Source organism: Malania oleifera, chromosome 4, assembly GCF_029873635.1.
Source record: "Malania oleifera isolate guangnan ecotype guangnan chromosome 4, ASM2987363v1, whole genome shotgun sequence".
Lineage (NCBI taxonomy): Eukaryota > Viridiplantae > Streptophyta > Magnoliopsida > Santalales > Ximeniaceae > Malania > Malania oleifera.
In genome coordinates, this window is record NC_080420.1 from 34,495,503 (window position 1) to 34,513,816 (window position 18,314).

At 38.5% G+C, this 18,314-nt stretch overlaps 1 protein-coding gene across 1 annotated transcript in view; it reads right to left on the reverse strand.

Moving 5' to 3' along the window:
* Positions 1-255: 255 nt before the first annotated feature.
* Positions 256-18,314, reverse strand: part of LOC131153252 (D-aminoacyl-tRNA deacylase) — a 40,917-nt gene continuing 22,858 nt past the window's right edge. Inside the window, exons 8-9 of the mRNA XM_058105439.1 lie at positions 10,511-10,699; positions 256-552 (exon numbers count right to left, since the gene is read on the reverse strand). Coding sequence (XP_057961422.1) covers positions 468-552; positions 10,511-10,699 — 274 coding nt within the window. The 3' untranslated portion in view covers positions 256-467. The remainder of the gene's footprint in view (positions 553-10,510; positions 10,700-18,314) is intronic.

Sequence of the window (18,314 nt, forward strand, 5' to 3'; positions counted from 1 at the left end):
ACATTGTTCTAACGCCTTCTTTATACTAGATTACTACTAATTACTACCCTAATATCTTTCACTGTCCTTGCTGCTAATTACTATTGCTTCTTGTTTTTTGTTATTAGGTTAATAAGTTAATTTTCAATATTGATGATTCTTTTATGATTGCTACAAATATGATAAGAGTATTTTTCATTAAGGTCAAGAGACGAATTATGAAGTACAAATGCAGAAAACAAATCTAGAAGATAAATATTGCCTAAACGCCTAGAATAACAATAATAATAAACACCTTTAATAATAATAATAATAAAATGATCTATCCATGTTCTATCCTTATTTTTAGAAAATTCTCATATGAAAAAAATACATAACTCATTAACTATGTAGGACGTAAAGTTACATAAATTCAGTAAGGCAACTGTCCCAATCGAAAAAAAGAATTGCGTATGGGTAACCTTTCGTCAGCAGAAAACATAAAAATCTCAGAAATCATTTGGCTTCCCAATTTTAATGTCCTGCTCAGCCAGAAACCCAGTAATAGCATTTTTCTGCCAGCCCTTGAAACTCCTGCAATAACGAAAAAAAAAAAAAGATGTTGATGCAAGGAAACGCAAGTGTTGTGTGATCATCCCATCAAATACGAGCCCAGATGAACATAATCCACAGCAGGAATAAAATAGTATTAAGCATAAAGCATTCAATTTATTCAAAACCAAATGAAAAATATCCTTCTATTCTTCTTTTGATTTTTGTCCCTGCTTTAATTATCTCCCTCTCTGCTTTTATTAAACAAATATCATACATGGTTGGGTAGAGGGTAGGCCCATTATCATGATGAATTAGTCGAGTATGTAAAGGATCTCGGACGCCGTCATTTCAAAAAAAATCCTACATGGTCAATGCATCAAAGGCTGCAATTTGGTCAATTTCTAGGATAACATTCCCCATGAAAGCATAAAAACTGGAAGATAAGAGACAGGTAGTGCCACTTTTTAGTGCCAAAGGGAGCCAGTAAAGAAAATCACCGATGACTGATTGAGAAAATGTGATTCTGAAATTTATTAGGGACTTGTGCAACCTTAGATTCCACCCAACCAGCCTTGGTCCTTCAGACTCACCAACTTCCTGACATGAGAAATTTCAGTGCGACACAATCCCTACTTGCCTGAAGATAAATTTGTGCCACTATGACATGGGTATTTCATATTGGAGAAAGGAGAACCTTTCAAAATACAATTCCACAATGAAGCCCATCTATAAGTAAAACACAATTTCCATGACATATTTAGAACTTCAAAGCTCATCCTAACTAGCACGGGGACATATTGTGTGTTAAACCATACTTCCTAAAAAATTTCTACAACTATGAAAATACATCTTATCTTCCAAAATTTAAACCATAGCCATAGAGTTGCAAGCCCTAACTTATCAGTTGACATTTTTTTTTTTTTAGCTGACCACATAATAATGATATTTAAGCAACCTCAAACTTAAGCCACATTAAATTTCCCTATACTTAACAGGTTAGCATCACAATTACTAATCCAGGATAACAGATTCAAACGGTTCATAAAGTGATCACAATGCATACAATATGGGACCTTTTTGCCAGAAAAACCACTCATGCAACTCATATGGATTTTCCCAAGTCCAAAATAGAATAAAGGAAAACTTTAAAAAAAAAAAAAAAAAAAGTATAAAGAAAGGAGAAAAAAACACCCAGTGCAGAAGGCTCTTTGACCACACACGGAGGATCTAGGAGGCGATAATGTGCGCAACCCCTTACTTCCACATTTGAGAGAAGATTTTTGTCATGTTTGTACTTGTGTGCTAACTAAGCTTGTCTAGAACCCTTCACTTGGCCGATAGCTACTTTCTCCAAGAAAATTTAGTTTCTGAAGCTCATCCTCCTTGACATATGTAGCATGTCAAGATTCAAATTCTACCGTGGGCACCCATAGAACTTCAATAAGAAACTATCACATTGTTCAACAAAAATCATGCAGCCATGTAATACCTAGATATGTTCATCTATAATTAAACATTGAACCAAAATCATGCAGCCATGTAATACCTAGATATGTTCATCTATAATTAAACATTTAACCAAAGGGTCATGCCCATGGTTTTAAATCGCGGTAGCAGGTAGCGTAACGTAACAGTACTGGGCGTAACAGGAAGCATGAGTAACGGATGTTACATAACGGGAAGCGGGTGTAACGGCCGTGAATTTTTTTGAAGCATGCACAACCTTGTGCATATTAGTGTACTTGCATGTTTTAAGCTTTTAGCCCTTCTTAGAAAGAGTATGAGTGTATTTTGGATCCTTTAGCTCGTGTAACTAATTTATTTGGTAAGGGAAACAAGTTTACATTTGTTTTAAACCACCATTGATAGAAAAATTACGTGTGTCTGCGGTTTATACTTCTCATTGTTCTTATCTGTGATAAATTTTTATGTGTGCTAAATTAATTAATAAAAAAAAATACATTATACACTCCATAATCTATTAGACACATAAGACATACGAATAATACAAATATAATATAGCTAGAAAAGAAAGAAGGTTGAAGTTGAAAAATATAGAACATAAATATCACATTACTAATGTTATCAAAATAAAATATTTTCCGAACAAGTTTGTATATTCAAATTGTTAATTAATGCATCTATTGTGAGTATTCAAAAAAATAGTAACTTTTGTATCATCCTCATTATAATATTTTCCCCCTCTTGCCACTAGGTATGTTGAGAATGATATATGAAAGAGAGGGAAAACGTGAGATGAAAAAGTAAAAAAAAAAAAAATTTGGTGTAACAGTCCTGTAGTGGTTACGTAACGGTCGCGGTCCATAACAGCCGCTACAGCCGTGAATTTTCTTCCCACTGATTTCGCAGTGTGTAACGGTACCAGTAACCCAAAAAACCGTTACGTAACGGCCACGGCCTTTATTTAAAACCATGGTCATGCCACTATGGTGTGATTGGGCATATAAACAAAGGGATGTGCTACTAGGTTACATTGAAAGCCTGGATATTTTCATCTATGGGTTATTTTCAGACACTAAGGCAAAAATATTGAGATGCTTAAAAGTTCTAGGATGCTCTACAGTAACTAATTTCTTTGAGTTCTCCTGCATGATTCCTTGCTAGATACCACTACTTTTATGGAAGAATCTTGTCGAATATAAGAAACTCAAGAAAGAAGGAAAAATAAATAAATCAGTAGAAAAAATAGGACAATATGATATCCTGCTAACCATAAAAATAAATATAAATAAATAAATTATATATATATAAGAAAAGAAGAAAAAAGATCAGCAAAACAAATCTTTCTAACCTTGCTGATTATTTAGCCCATTTTTTTAAAGGCTTGGGGGAAAAACCAACAAGGAGGCAAGGAAAACAATCTTATATCAAAGCAACTACAAAAGCAAATGCTGGCCCTCCATTCCACTCCAACCAAACAAACTAAATCACAGCTCATACAACACAACTCACAAATTTCAAGCATCCTTCTCCCTTCCAGAACCCCTAAAGAAATAAGTCAAAAACCATTCAAAGAATAAAGGCAAACCGCTGCTCTCCAAACAACCCAAAAAGCCTACTTCACATCCTCCAAACTGCAAAATAATGCCAGAAAGATGAGAAAGAGATTCACACTACTGTATTACATCAGACAATGATCAGGGGACAGTATGGAGACCAGAATACCATATTTTCCCTTCAAACCGCAAATGTTCATCGTAGACCAAACACCATTTCCAACATTGAAATCAGAGAGAACACCTTAACTGGGGAGGAGGACATTAATAGGGGAATCTGCAACTTTTATAAAGCTCTTTACTCTATATCCAAAAGCTGTAGACAAATAGTGGATGGCATCGATTTCAAATCTCTCAGCCCCTCCACCGCAGAGTGGCTTACCCTTTGAGGAAGCTGAAATCCTCCAAGCCATTGGAGATTGCAATGGAGACAAAGCACCAGGGCCAGACGGGTTCTCCCTTTCATTCTTTCAGCCAAAATGGGGAGGGCTTAAGCAAGATTTTACCAACACTTTCTGAGGATTTCTTTAGATCGGGAAGATTTGTTTGCAACATCAAATTCCACTTTCCTTATCCTGATCCCTTAGAAACTCGGGGCATCCAACATTAAGAACTTTTGTTCAATTAGCCAGGTAGGAAGTATCTATAAAATCCTTGCTAAAGATCTTGCTATGAGGGTCAAAAAAGTCATTCCAAAAGTGATGTAGGACGAGAAGCGGCTATTTGGCGGCTATTTGGTTGGATCATTTCAACCCAATAAGGAGGCCCATGTCAAAGAATAGGGTGAATGGTTTATTGGGTCCAAAACCCAAATGTGCTTAGTTATTTAGTTGTTTTAAGTATATGTGTGTAGTTGCTTGTATTAGGATTATTTATGTTGGGGGCTTGTTTGTAGTAATTGTGTATTCTAGGTGGATGTTTGTAATGTAATGTAGTTTTAGGGGTATGTGCATAATTCCATATGTTTAGAGGTTTTCTTATAAATAGTGTGTGAAAGCCATGTTGTAGGCAGTTGTTGAAGAATTTCAATTGTAAATTGAACGTGAGTTCCCCCATAGTATCTCCTCTCTTCCCCCTTCCTTCCTCTCTTCTAATTTCTCCTTGGCTGAAGAAACTTGATGCTGCCCCTGCATCATTTGGTATCAGAGCCCAACCACAATCTCCATTCTTTCATTTCAGTCCACCCATTCTCCCTTACTCTTCTCCTTTTCTTTTCCTCTTTTTCTTGCCCGTTTATCTTCTCCTTCTCCTATTCTTCTTCGCTTAATTCTCTCCCATAATTCTCTCAACTCTCTGATTTCTAAATTCTGTTGCTGTCTCCTCTACCTGCAGCAGTCTCTGTCCAGCAATTAATCCCTCTGTTCCTTCCATCTTCTTCCTCTTTTCTTCTTCTCCTTCATCTTCCAATCTCTCCATCTCTTCTTCTCTGTTATCCTCTTGTCTTATCATTTCCTTTCTGAAATTTTGGTTAAAGAAAAAAAATAAATAACCGAAAGCAATTCTGCAGTTTCAGAACATTACAGAAAATTCCAGCCGTGTTCTCATTTCCTCAAACACCACCTTCCAGCCACCATCCTGCAACATCACCCACACCACCAAAAACAGAACCTCCCCCCCCCCCCCCCCCGGGGGGTGAAACCCTTCCCCTCAAAATTTCATCACCGTCCGATCACTGGAGGAACCCCATGCACCAGCCAAACTTCTCCAGCCACCGACCCCTTCAAAATCCACCATTTCTGGAGTTACTTTGTCATAAAGCCACCACCACTGTATTCCCCAACCCCTTATCTACCCTCGCCTGAAATTTCATCACCAGAGCACCATTTCCGGCAGCCCACACACCAGCAACCGCGAGTGGCATTCTGCCGGACTTCCCTCCTCCTGCTAGAATAACGAGAAATTGTTCCCAGCCGCAATAAATTGGTGTTCTCATGATATATTGATTTGCAGCATGATATTTTGGTTCCTAACTTGAAATTGTGTAAGCAAGCGCAATAATTTGGCACGAAATCCTAGAAATTGTCACTTCCAGCATCAAAAGTCAGGTTTTATTGCTGCTATTTGTGAGTTTTTCTAGTGAATTTGATTCATTTTTTGCATGATACTGAAGATTAAAGGTGACTTGAAGACTCTTCTTAAATAATTGAAAGTAAAGTTTGTGATTTTCTTCATATAAATGCATCATGGTGACTGATGTTGAATTTTCTGCAAAGGTGTTGTTATCCGGTAGGGTACAAAATATGGAAAATGCTTTGGAGATTATTACTGGTGCTTTGAATAGGCTAACAACAGAAGTTGCAGCCTTAGGTAAAGAGCCCATGGAAATTCCTACCAAACAAGATGGTGGAATAGCTACAGTCCCTCATGCTTTTGAGTTGTGTGAAGGCCAAAATAATCATTTGAATAAGGGAATTAAACTAGAAATCTCTGATTTTAATGGTGATGATTCTCCTGATGAATTTGATGATTGGGTGTATTCTTTGAAACACTATTTCCGATGGCATGATAAGAATGAAGCTAGAAAGTTGTACTTTCCTGAATCAAAAATGAAGGGAACTGCTCGAATTTGGTGGATTAAACAAATGGAAATCTCTAGGAGGAGATTTGGTGAGATTACAATGTGGGATAAGATGAGGCGAGCCATGCAAGAACAATTTGTGCCTTTCAATTATCAGCAGCATGTTCATCTCCAGCTCTTTGATTTGAAGCAAGAAGAAAAGACAGTGATGGAGTACACTAGTAGATTCTATCATTTGGCTACTCGTGCCGATATAGAATGGGAAGAGGACATTATGATAGCTTTGTACAGAAAAGGGTTGAAGCAAGCTATTGCCTCCAAACTTGCTGCATGTCGTCTCATCAAAAGCAGCACAGGTTGCCACTCAGATTGAGGAGGACATGCAACCCAGTCCTCCTAGAGCTACATCAGCACTTCGGTTTGAGAAGAGTACCAGTGGAGTGATACGAGAAAAGACAGCTGAGCAATTGGGTAAAGGCGTTCAGACTAATACCTATTGGAAGACTCCTGAGCATTCTGGAAGAACTTCTAAGAGCCAACCATCACTCAAATGCTTTAAATGTCAAGGTTTTGGACAACAAGTTGCACAATGTCCTAACCAATTCATGGCTGTTGCAGAAAAGGAAGAAGGTGAAGATGATGATACTCAAGTAGTCGAAGCTAAAACAGAAATTCCAAGTGACTTAGATGACGATGGCAATTTGAGAACCTATTTAGTGCTTCGACATATGCTCTCTTCCCACAAGGTTAAAGAGACAAAGGATTGGAGGCGGACCAACATCTTTCAAACTCATGTGATACGCCAAAAACAACTTTGTACTTTATTTATTGATCCTGGTAGTTGTACAAATGTAGTTTCTAAAGAATCTATGAAGAAGTTAGATTTGGAAGTTGAGCCTCATCCCGAACCATACAAAACTGCTTGGGTGAACAATACCAACTTGAAGGTCCATGATCACTGCTTACTTCAAGATTATGGAGTCTCGGTGCAATGTGATATCCTTCCTCAAAATTTGTCACATTCTTTTGGGCCGACCACGGTTATTTGATAGGAAGGTGAAGCATGATGGACATGAGAATTCTTATTTTCTCTCCATTGACAAAAAGAAGTACTAGTTGATGCCGTCACAAATTCTTTCACTCACCAAGTTGAAACGTACTACTAGTTTCTTTCTTATGAAATGAGATTATTCTATTCATGGTGATGGACTCCTTTGTACTTTCCCCAACTCGACGGAGCTGAGTTCTTTAGATTATTCTATTCATGGTGATGGACTCCATTGAGGGAATTGATGTAGGACGAGAAGCAGCTATTTAGATGGATCATTTCGACCCAATTAAGAGGCCTATGTCAAAGAATAGGGTGAATGGTTTATTGAGTCCGAAACCCAAATCTGCTTAGTTATTTAGTTGTTTAAGTATGTGTGTAGTTGCTTGTATTAGGATTATTTATGTTGGGGGCTTGTTTGTAGTAATTGTATTCTAGGGGTATGTTTGTCATGTAATGTAGTTTTAGGGGTATGTGTGTAATTTCATATGTTTAGAGGCTTTCTTATGAATGGTGTTTGAAAGCCATGTTGTAGGCAATTGATGAATTTGAATTGTTAAATGAACGTGAGTTCGCCCCCTGGTATCTCCTCTCTCCTCCCTTCTTCTTCCTTCCTCTCTTCTAATTTCTCCATGGCTACAGAACCTTGATGCTGCCCCTGCATCAAAAAGTCATTGGCAAATATCAACATGCCTTTGTGATGAGAAGACAAATCATGGCTGCAGCCCTAATAGCTAACAAGATAGAAGATCCTTAACAGAGGAAAGAGAGAAAGGAGTGGTGTGCAAACTCGATATGGAGAAAGTCTTCGATCATGTCAATTGGAACTTCCTTCTCTTTAACCTCAAGAAAATGGGTTTTGGGGAGCGTTGGTGTAGTTGGATCAATCATTGCATCAACACACCTAGATTCTCTTTGCTAATCAATGGGCAACCCACTGATTTCTTCCGCTCCTCCATAGGTCTGAAACAAGGGGACCCTCTATTCCCCTTCTTGTTATCGTGGTGATGAAGGTGTTGAGCCTCATGTTGTTAAAAGCTACAGGTGAAAGGCTGCTCAAAGGCCTTAAGAGTTGCCAAACACGATAGGATTATGGAAGTCACGCATCTTTTGTTCACTAATGACACTAATTTTTTGTGAGGATGACTCTCTCCACATTCTGAATTTGAGTTGTATCTTGACAGGGCTTGAGGCAGTTTCAATTCTGAAAGTTAACCTTCGAAAAAGTGAAATCATTCCAATTGGAGAAAATGTAGATGGGCCTCTCCTTGCTGGTTTTCGGGCTGCAAAAAAGGTACTTTCCCTATTAACTACCTTGGGTTACCTCTTGGCGCCAAATTCAAAGATAAATGAGTGTGGGATTCTATTGTTGAGAAATTTGAAAAAAGGCTAGCTGGATGGAAGAAGAATTTCTTATCAAAAGATGGTAGACTCACTCTCATCAAAAGTACCTTGACAAATCTCCCTGTATACTTCATGTCTGTCCTTCTCCTTCCAGCTTCAGTTGCCAAGAGACTTGAAGGAATTCAAACGCGGTTTCTTGGGGAAGCTTCGGGCGGAATTCAAATTTCACCTTGTCAAATGGGGCATGGTGAAACAAATTCCTGTTAGGGAAATGGTTATGGAGATTTTTGATTGAGAAAGATCACCTTTGGCGATGAATCGTTGCTGTGACTATGGGCTTGAACATAACAGCTAGATCTCCCAACCTAATGTAGGACCACAAGGCATAGGACTCTGGAATTTCATTAGGAATGGCTGGAATGCTTTTGCTTCCTGTATCAGGTTTCAAGTGGGGAGGGGGGACAACATTCATTTTTTGGCACAACCTGTGGCGCAATCAAGATGATTTTTTTTTGCATCCTATTCCCAGACATCTATAACTTGGCATGTGATAAAGATGCCCGGGTCAATCAACACCTTCAAGCCTCATATCAGGGCTCTTTTGGAACATCCTCTTCCTTAGAAATGTGGATAATTGGGAACTCAAACCAGCTCAGGGATTTCGACAGCTTTCTCTACAGCTACCAACACTATAATAGCACCAATCTCCTTTTTTGGACCTTAGAATTGAAGGAAGCCTTCACCATTAGATCCTTCTACAGGAAGCCTTCCCTTTGGTTTCAAACTCTATTTCCCCTTGGACTGAAATTTAGAAGACTTCAACCCCCACAAAAATTGCCTTCCTTGCTTGGGAAGCAACCCATGGTAAGATTTTGACCATGGATAACTTGCAAAGAAGGGGTCTGTCAGTTGTCAATAGATGTCCCCTCTGCATGGTTGAAACAGAATCAGTTGAAAACGTCCTCCTTCACTATGCTTGGACAAGGAATCTCTAGAATATGGAGCTGTCTCTAATCAGACAAAGGTGCATTATCTCTAACTCTGGGAAGGGAATCTGAACCTGGAAAGGGATTCAGGCCACAAGGCGAAGAGAAAGGCATTGTCCCTCATTCCCCTTGCAATTTTCTGGTGTGTTTGGAAGGAGGGGAATATAGACAAGTATTCAAAAATTCATCCTCAACAATCCAAATCAGTAAAGAATGCTGATTTACTGTGGTTAATAGCTGGCTTACTGCATTCCATCTCAAAAATGGCTCCACTAATCTCCTCCTCAAAAGAACATTTCCAATCTAAGCCTTCTTTCATGGACCAAAATCACTCCTATGAATAACAATTGTAATAAGATCCGTATATAACATCAATTTTCGACCACGATATCTAACAATCTCCCATTACCAGTCTCCAAATCCTTAATAAATTCCTCCTCCTATTACCACTCACTACCCCATGAAAAATAATGGATACTCTATCATACTCAAATTGATTATTTTTCACAATGTTGAGAAAACGCCCATGATAATTCTGATTTTCTGTAATGTTTTAAAAAAAAAAAAAAAGAGCATAGAAAGTAAATTCCAACATGAAAAATTAAGTACTCTCAACGTTCAAATAAAAACTATCCTCTTCATAAAAAAAATAAAAGGGACATTTTGCGCATGTGTGCATTCGCTTCCTGTCCATTGCTAGCCATATCTTAGTAACCATATAAAATTTGTGTTCCAAAAGGAGCTGCTGTCACTTCTTCAAACGAAAATTTTATTGGCCACATCAGTCTCTCTGAGATGCTTTCGGGTGATGCATATTCCAAGAACAAAAAAAAAAATTAAATTTAAAAAGCTTTGTGTCCATTGCTAGCTATATCTTAGTAACCACACTAAATTTGAGTTCCACAAAGAGCTGCTGTCACTTCTTCAAATGAAAATTTTAATGGGTACATCAGTCTATCCAAGATGCTTTTGGGAGATGCATATTCCACTTCCATTGCAAATATTCCAAAAAAAAAAAATTACAGAAAAGAATAACAGTAAATGACCTATTAAGAAAATGAAATTTCTTTTTTGATTAACTTACTTCTGATCAAGATGTGCCAGGATTTCACCACCAGGAAAAGCTGATTTTGTAACCTCAAATGCAACTTTTATTGATTCTTTCCAACTCCCGCCAACATCATTTGCATTATTTCCTGATTTTGACTGACTTGGATCATCCATCGGCAAGGAATATCCAGAGAGTAGGTGGCCCACCCAAACGCCATCCTTCCTGTAATTGTGTACAATGAAGTGGTTTAGTAGCATATAAGTAGAAACTCCTAAAGGCATGCCGACAAATGGCTTCTAAGTTTCAAGATTCAAAAGGCATACTCACAGAATTTATTTCCATGGTATGAGGAACTTATTCAAGTGCAAGAGAAACCAAAGAAACAATTGCAATGAACCAAAGTTAAACGTATGTATTAGAAGGGAATATATTACTTTAGTAATAAGGTGGTGTGAGTGAGTTTATATGTCCTTCATGTCTTTTTATTATCAATACATAAAGAAGGCATATCTGGAGCTGTATGTAACCCTCCAGGGATGCTGATTTATGCTTCTATAACCTCTCTGTTTCTGTTCTTCCCTCCTCTAAACCTGACACTTTGTTTAGATAATTAGGGGAGAAAAAAACAATAATAAATGATAGTTTCTTTTAATGAAAAGAAAATAAAATGATGAACAGTGATTTCTCTCCCATGCTATTTGGATAACTAGAGATAAATAATTTCTCTCCCATTAATTTTTTTCCTATGTTGTTTCGATAATTGAAGAGAAAAGAAAATATTTCATATTAATTTACAGGCCTGACCATTTATTTCTTAAGTAAGATGACAAAATTTATATCTTCCTCTTGAAGTAATTTGGTATTATAAAAAAAATACCAGATTGGATGCAAACAAGCACACCAGCTATATATAACAATTCCCTCAAAATGATCATAGGCCGGTTAGTTCAAAGCTCTAAGAGGGATAAGAACCTCCTATCTTACCACCGCTTTACTTTTTGAGTTGATAGCCAAAGAGATATTCAAAATAAGGAAGGGAGGGGATCCACAACGAAGGAAGGGATACTACTAATGCTTGCTTCAATCGCTTTCTTTATCTTGTGGTCCACTTTGTTTGGATTAAGAGATTTGGAGAGAGAAGGAAAGAAAACTCTCTCTCCAAATCTCTCAATCCAAACAAAGTGTAGGTGCTGTATTTTTTCACTAAATATTCAATTTATTTCGGATTTGAAATATGGTATCAGAGCACTAAACTTCTCTAAAACTGAATAATCTGACTTAGTTGCAGCCACTTCTCTCTCTCCCTCGTCTACTCTTAAATTAGTCTCTTTTCTGGTTTCAGAGTCGTATAGGATTTTGTATCCTTCTCTTCTGAGACATGAGCAACTCAGGCGGGTGTTGCATGGGATCATGGTGGTTTGCTAGTGTACAGACAGTCACATACTATTTCTTGCAGACTGCTGTTGCCATTCTTAAGTTTCCTTTGATTGGTTGTCATGTGTTGATACTCTAATGATGTTTTTTGAGTGTCCATGATGTCCTGGTCATGCCTGCACATCCTTCTAGCTTCTGCCAGGTTGTTTATTGATTGTCTGCACTGTTGTTGAAGTGCCTGTAATTATTAGTTGTGGTTTGCTATGTTCTATGTGGTCATGAACGATTTTAGCAGGATTGGTGAGAGACTATTTACATCTTTATGCGTCCAAGGATACTTAATGTAGGACAAGAGGCAAGACTTCAGGGAGATCCTTGTTGGAGAATAATTAAGGATAACTGAGTGAAGGGATTGTTGGGTTTAGTTTAATTAGTATGGTATTATGTGTATTTGGGACCTTGTTTGCAAAATTTGTGTACTCTAGGGGTTGAAATGTAATGTAGTTTTAGGGGTATTATGTGTAATTTCAAGTGAAGAGGCTTTCTCATAAATAGTGTGTGGACGCCATGTTGTAGGTAGTTGTTGAATTTGATTGAAGTGAACGTGAGTTTTCCCCTTGTATCTCCTCTCCCCTCTCTTTCTGTTGTGCAAATTAATGCGCTGCGGAAACCATGGTTTTAAATAAAGGCCGCGACCGTTACGTAACGCCGTTACGTAAAGGTTTTTTGGGTTACCGATACCGTTACACACCGCGAAATCGGTGGGAAGAAAAATCACGGCCGTAGCAGCCGTTACGGACCGCGACCGTTACGTAAAGGCCGCTACGGCCGTTACGTAACCGCTACAGGACTGTTACACCAAAAAAATATTTTATTTTTTACTTTTTCTTCTCACTTTTTCTCTCTCTTTCATATATCATTCTCAATATACCAACTCGCAAGAGAGGGAAAAAAATATAATGAGGATGACAATGATACAAAATTTACTTTTTTTTTAAATACTCACAATAGATGCATTAATTAACAATTTCAAAATACTAACTTGTTAGGAATTTTTTCTTTTTAATAATATTAGTAATGTGATATTTATGTTCTTTATTTTTCAACTTCAACCTTTTTTCTTTTCTAACTATTTTATATTTATATTATTCGAATGTCTTATGTGTCTAATAGATTAATGGAGTGTATAATGTATTTCATTTTATTAATTCATTTAGCACACATAAGAATTTATCATAGATAAGAACAATGAGAAGTATAAATACGCACACACACGTAATTTTCTATCAATGATGGTTTAAAACAAATGTAAACTTGTTGCCCTTACCAAATAACTTAGTTACTTGAACTAAAGGGTCCAAAATACACTAAAACCCTTTCTAAGAATGGCCAAAAGTTTAAAACATGCAAGTACGCTAATATGCACAAGGTTGTGCGTGCTTCAAAAAAATTCACAGTCGTTACACCCGCTTCCCGTTATGTAACATCCGCTACTCCTGCTTCCCATTACACCTGTTACCGTTACGTTATGCTACCCGCTACCGCGATTTAAAACCATGGCGGAAACAAACGATCTCACAACAACACTCAATAGTGAAACATACAGAAAACACAATCACGCAGATTATATGAAAGCAATAAAATAATGACACGAATAATTACGTGGTTCGGCAATGCCTACATCCACGGGAGCAAACGGCAATGTTTTTCACTATCTTCTATCAAAAGACACTAAGTTACATCATATAACATGTAGATATAACCCTCTCAGAGGTTTTCCCCCCAAAACCAAACCTACAACTTCCCAATTCAAAATTTTGAAAACCACTGCTGAGTAACCGAGCCAAACCGTCGATAGTTTCAGTCATACCGTCGACGGTTTAAAACCGAGACCAAATAGTCAATAAAATACTGCATGGCAGTTGATTGTTTCCTTCTTATCCTGAAAAAACCGTCGACAATTTCATGCAAACTGTCGACGGTTTGATACTACAAAACAACATCTGTTTTTCACCATGTTTTCTCTTTGTACATGCGTTCCACTCAACATATGAACCACATATTACAACAATCTCCACCTTGGCGAATATACACCTGGGGCAATAGGTTGGGACCGCGTCCCGTCTAGTAACTGAAGACATAAACCAAGTCCAAGCAATTCTTGAACTTGTCCATGACAGCTTCGGCTATTGCCAAAAAACCCCAACTCACTTGTAGATAATACAACCAGAGACTGTACTCTAGACTTCCAACAAATAGGCCTTCCCACAACAGTAAACACATACCCTGTTGTAGACCTCCTGTCATCCAAGTCCCCTGCATAGTCTGCATCCACAAATCTCATAACTGACAGATCACATTGTTGCCTGTCAAAACACCCCACTGCAATGGCATAGGGGACCTTTGACATGTCCCAAACATCACCGTCCAACCTTGGGTATTGAGTGGTAGACAATTTAGATTGATTCGCCAACAATGTACCAGTGACCGATTTTGCATTAACTATGCTAAACATCTCCAATACCTTCTCCACAAAACCGCCTTGAGATAACCTCCCTGCAGTTCTGTCCACAAAGCCACCCTGAGATAACCACAATCTCCCTACAGCTCTGTCCTTGTGAATCTCCAACCCAAGAATCTTCTTGATTGTACCCAAAACCTCCCTATCAAATTCTTTTCTCAACAGAGTTTCCAACCGATTAACCTTAGTTAAAGTCTTCCCAGCAATTAACATGTCATTCACATAAGACAACAGAAAAATCACCCACTTGCATCCTATCATCCTCTTCCCTTCTGGAAGCTCCACTAACTCACACATCTGATTCTTATGTAGTAACTTCATCTTCTCCACCACAACACTCATTCATTTACTTTTCCATTTGTTGTGCACCGAATCTTGAAAAATAGTAGGAACCTTACTGGTAGTAATGAATACATAAGACGCCAAATCATCAAATTCATACCTGAGTGGCGATCTGATAGTGCGTCTAGGCCTATTGTGATCCTGCTGATCTTCCGAGTTAAAACTCCCTGCATTATGAACAATGTCATCTCTGCCCCGAGTCTGTAACTCCACCTGCATCTCAATCTCATTTCTACTACAATTTATACTGTGATATTGTTGGTTTCCCGAGCTAGAACTCCCCGTATAATGAACAATGTCATCTCTACCATAAGTCTCCAACTCCACCTACATCACATGTTCATTGCTGCTGCAGTTTTCTGATACCGATTTCTCTTCGTCTACCTAAGTATGCTGCACCATGGTTTTCTCATCAAAAATCATGTCTTCCCTAATCACCACCTTGTTTGTCATTGGATCTCTCAGCTTGAACCCACCTTTCTGATACCCCAGAATGATGCACTGTCTAGACATTGCACCAAACGTAGACCTCGCCTCACTAGAAACATGCACACCACACGGTTGAACATTCAAACACTCAAAAACCGAAGTAATCTACCGCATAACCTATCCAAAACTCTCCTACAACTTTCCCATCTAGTGATACCCTTGGCAATCAGTTAATCGAGAAACACGTCATACTCACTGACTTTACCAAGAAGTTCCTTGCAAGCCCTGCATACAACCTACCATGCTGCTCGCAAAACTCCTTGAACTTAACCAGTGTACTCAATTCCATTTTCCGACCTGAGGATCTTTCTCTCGGTCTGGTTTTCCACCTAAGCCACAAGTTAAACCTGGCAAACATCTTTGACTTGTACCGCATGAAGTACACCAAGATCTTTCGTGATAAACTCACGAAGTACATATGTCCAACCCGTGATGCTACCCTCACTGGTCTCCAAAACATTTGAATAGATAGAATACCCTTCGTCTTTTGTGTCGTTTTACACAAAAAAGTATTATCTAACTAAGAACCTACAACTGCGGCTCCACCTAAAATTGTGGTGCCCAGCAGTGCATAGATATTTCTCGCTAACTTCAGTCCCTTCACCACCATCAAGACGCCTATACACAGCTTCATTATCCCACTTTCAGACTTTTAACTATACCTATTAGAATCTAAAGTGCCCAATGAAATCACATTTTTCCGTAGACCTGGTACATACCTTACATCACATAATGTTCTCACAACACCATCATACATTTTAATTCTGATATTCCCTATTCCAATAATTTTGCAAGAAGCATCATTTCCCATTAGAACAAAACCAGAATTTACTGACCTGTAGGTGCTGAACCAATTTCTATTTGGTGTCATGTGATATGATAAGAACAATCCGAATCTAGGATCCAAGAAGCCCCGAGGCGTTTTGAGCCGGATGAAACAAAAAGCGTATCACCATCACTGCTCCCTAAGTCTCCTTCTTCCACTACATTCGAAGATTTTGACGACTCTCTTGATTTTCTGCATTCCCCTTCTTCCACTCTGGACACTCCGATTTTATGTGCCCAATTTTCCCGCACTTAAAACACCATATGTCCTTATTCTTCCCAAACCGCAACCGAGATTTATTAACACTCGATCCGCTCTGGAACTTGGTTCTCCCACGTTCCTGGTTACCTTTCACCACAAGCCCTTCACCTAGTGAAATTTCATTGCTAGCCTTCTTTCTTTGATGAAAACCCAACAAAGTGCTTGTTACCTTTTCCAATTTCAGGGTTTCTTTTCCTCATGTCAGAGTAGTAACCAGATTTTCATACGTGTGAGACCCAGGTAGGGAATTCAATAGCATCAACACCTTGTCTTCTTCCTCAAACTTCACATCAACCCGCAAAAAATCACTTATAATCTAATTGAATACATTGATGTGTTGGTTTAAATCCGAACCCTCCACCATCTTAAGCCAATACAATCTTTGCTTAAGATACAACTTGTTTGATAAATACTTCGACATATACCGGCTTTCCACCAGAGATTCCTCATCCATGACGCGATACAACACGTCATCAGTTAGACAAAACTTGATAGTCAACACAACCTTTGCTTCCAATTCCTTCCAACTTGTTTCATCCATGCCTTCCGATTGACCTCCGTATAATGCCTTCACCATAACTTGCTGCACTAACAGATCCTTAACCTTTCTCTACCATAGTTCGAAGTTTCCCATTTATCAAACTTAACAACATCAAACTTTGCAAAAGAAATTCCAAAAGTCATTACAACCTAATGCTCTGATACCAATTTGTTGTGGAAATTAATGCACAGCAGAAGCAAATGATCTCACAATGCAACACTCAATGGTGAAATATACAGAAAACACAATCACGCAAATTATATGAAAGTGATAAAACAATGACATGAAGAATTACGTGGTCTGTCAATGCCTACATCCACGAGAGCAAAAGGCATTGTTTTTCACTATCTTCTGTCAAAAGACACTAAGTTACATCATACAACATGTATATATAACCCTCCCGGAGGTTTTTCCCTCAAAACCCAACCTACACAACTTCCCAATTCAAAGATTTGAAAACCAGCACAGAGTAACCGAGCCAAACCGTCGACGGTTTTAGTTATACCGTCGACGGTTTTAGTTATACTGTCAACGGTTTAAAGCCGAGACCAAACAGTTGATAAAATACTGCATAACAGTCAACTATTTCCTTCTCATCCTGACAAAACCGTCGATGGTTTGATCCTGCAAACCAACATCTGTTTCCACCATGTTTTCTCTTTGTACATGCATTCTTCTCAACATATGAGCCACATATTATTACAACACTTCCTCTTCCATTCTTCAATTTCTCCTCATCTGTCCCATGATTGCAGATACTTGATGCAGCCCCTGCATCATTTGGTATCAGAACCCAACCATGGTCTATATTCTTCCATTTCGATTCCCCCATCTTCTCCTTTCACTCTTCTTCTTCCCCTTCGTCTCCCTTCCAGCAACTTCTTTGTTCTCTTCTTGTTCTTATCTAATTTTCTGTTCCACTACTGTTCTTCTTCTTCTTCTTCTTCTTCTTCTTCTTCTTCTTCTGCAGAAGCCAAAAACCAGTGTGCTTGCACTTTTCTGCAACTTTACAGAAAAATTACAATTGTACCCCTGATTTCAAAACCCTAATTTTCAGACAGTCTTGCAACACCACCACCACCATCAGAAACAGACACCTTTCGGAGGCCTACCTGCAAAGTTTCATCTTCGTCCGATCACCGGAAAAGCTCCACATGCCGCAAGAAGATTCCCCAACCATTGGCCCTTTGAAATCCCCACATCCTATAATTTTCTCATCACACCACCAGCACACTATATTCTCCACCCCCAGATCTACCTTGGCCCGAAATTTCATCGCTGGAGGCTCACACACCCCACGTGCCAATGCACAAGGAAAATTTCTAATCTGCCCTGCATTTTCCAATATTGCAAGAAATTGCTCCAGTCACGACATTTTGGGCTTTCTCCACAATATTTTGACCTACAAGGATATATTTTGATTGTTGTATTGCAAGTAAGCATGATAATTTGGCATGAAACGCTAGATTGTTACTGCCAGCAT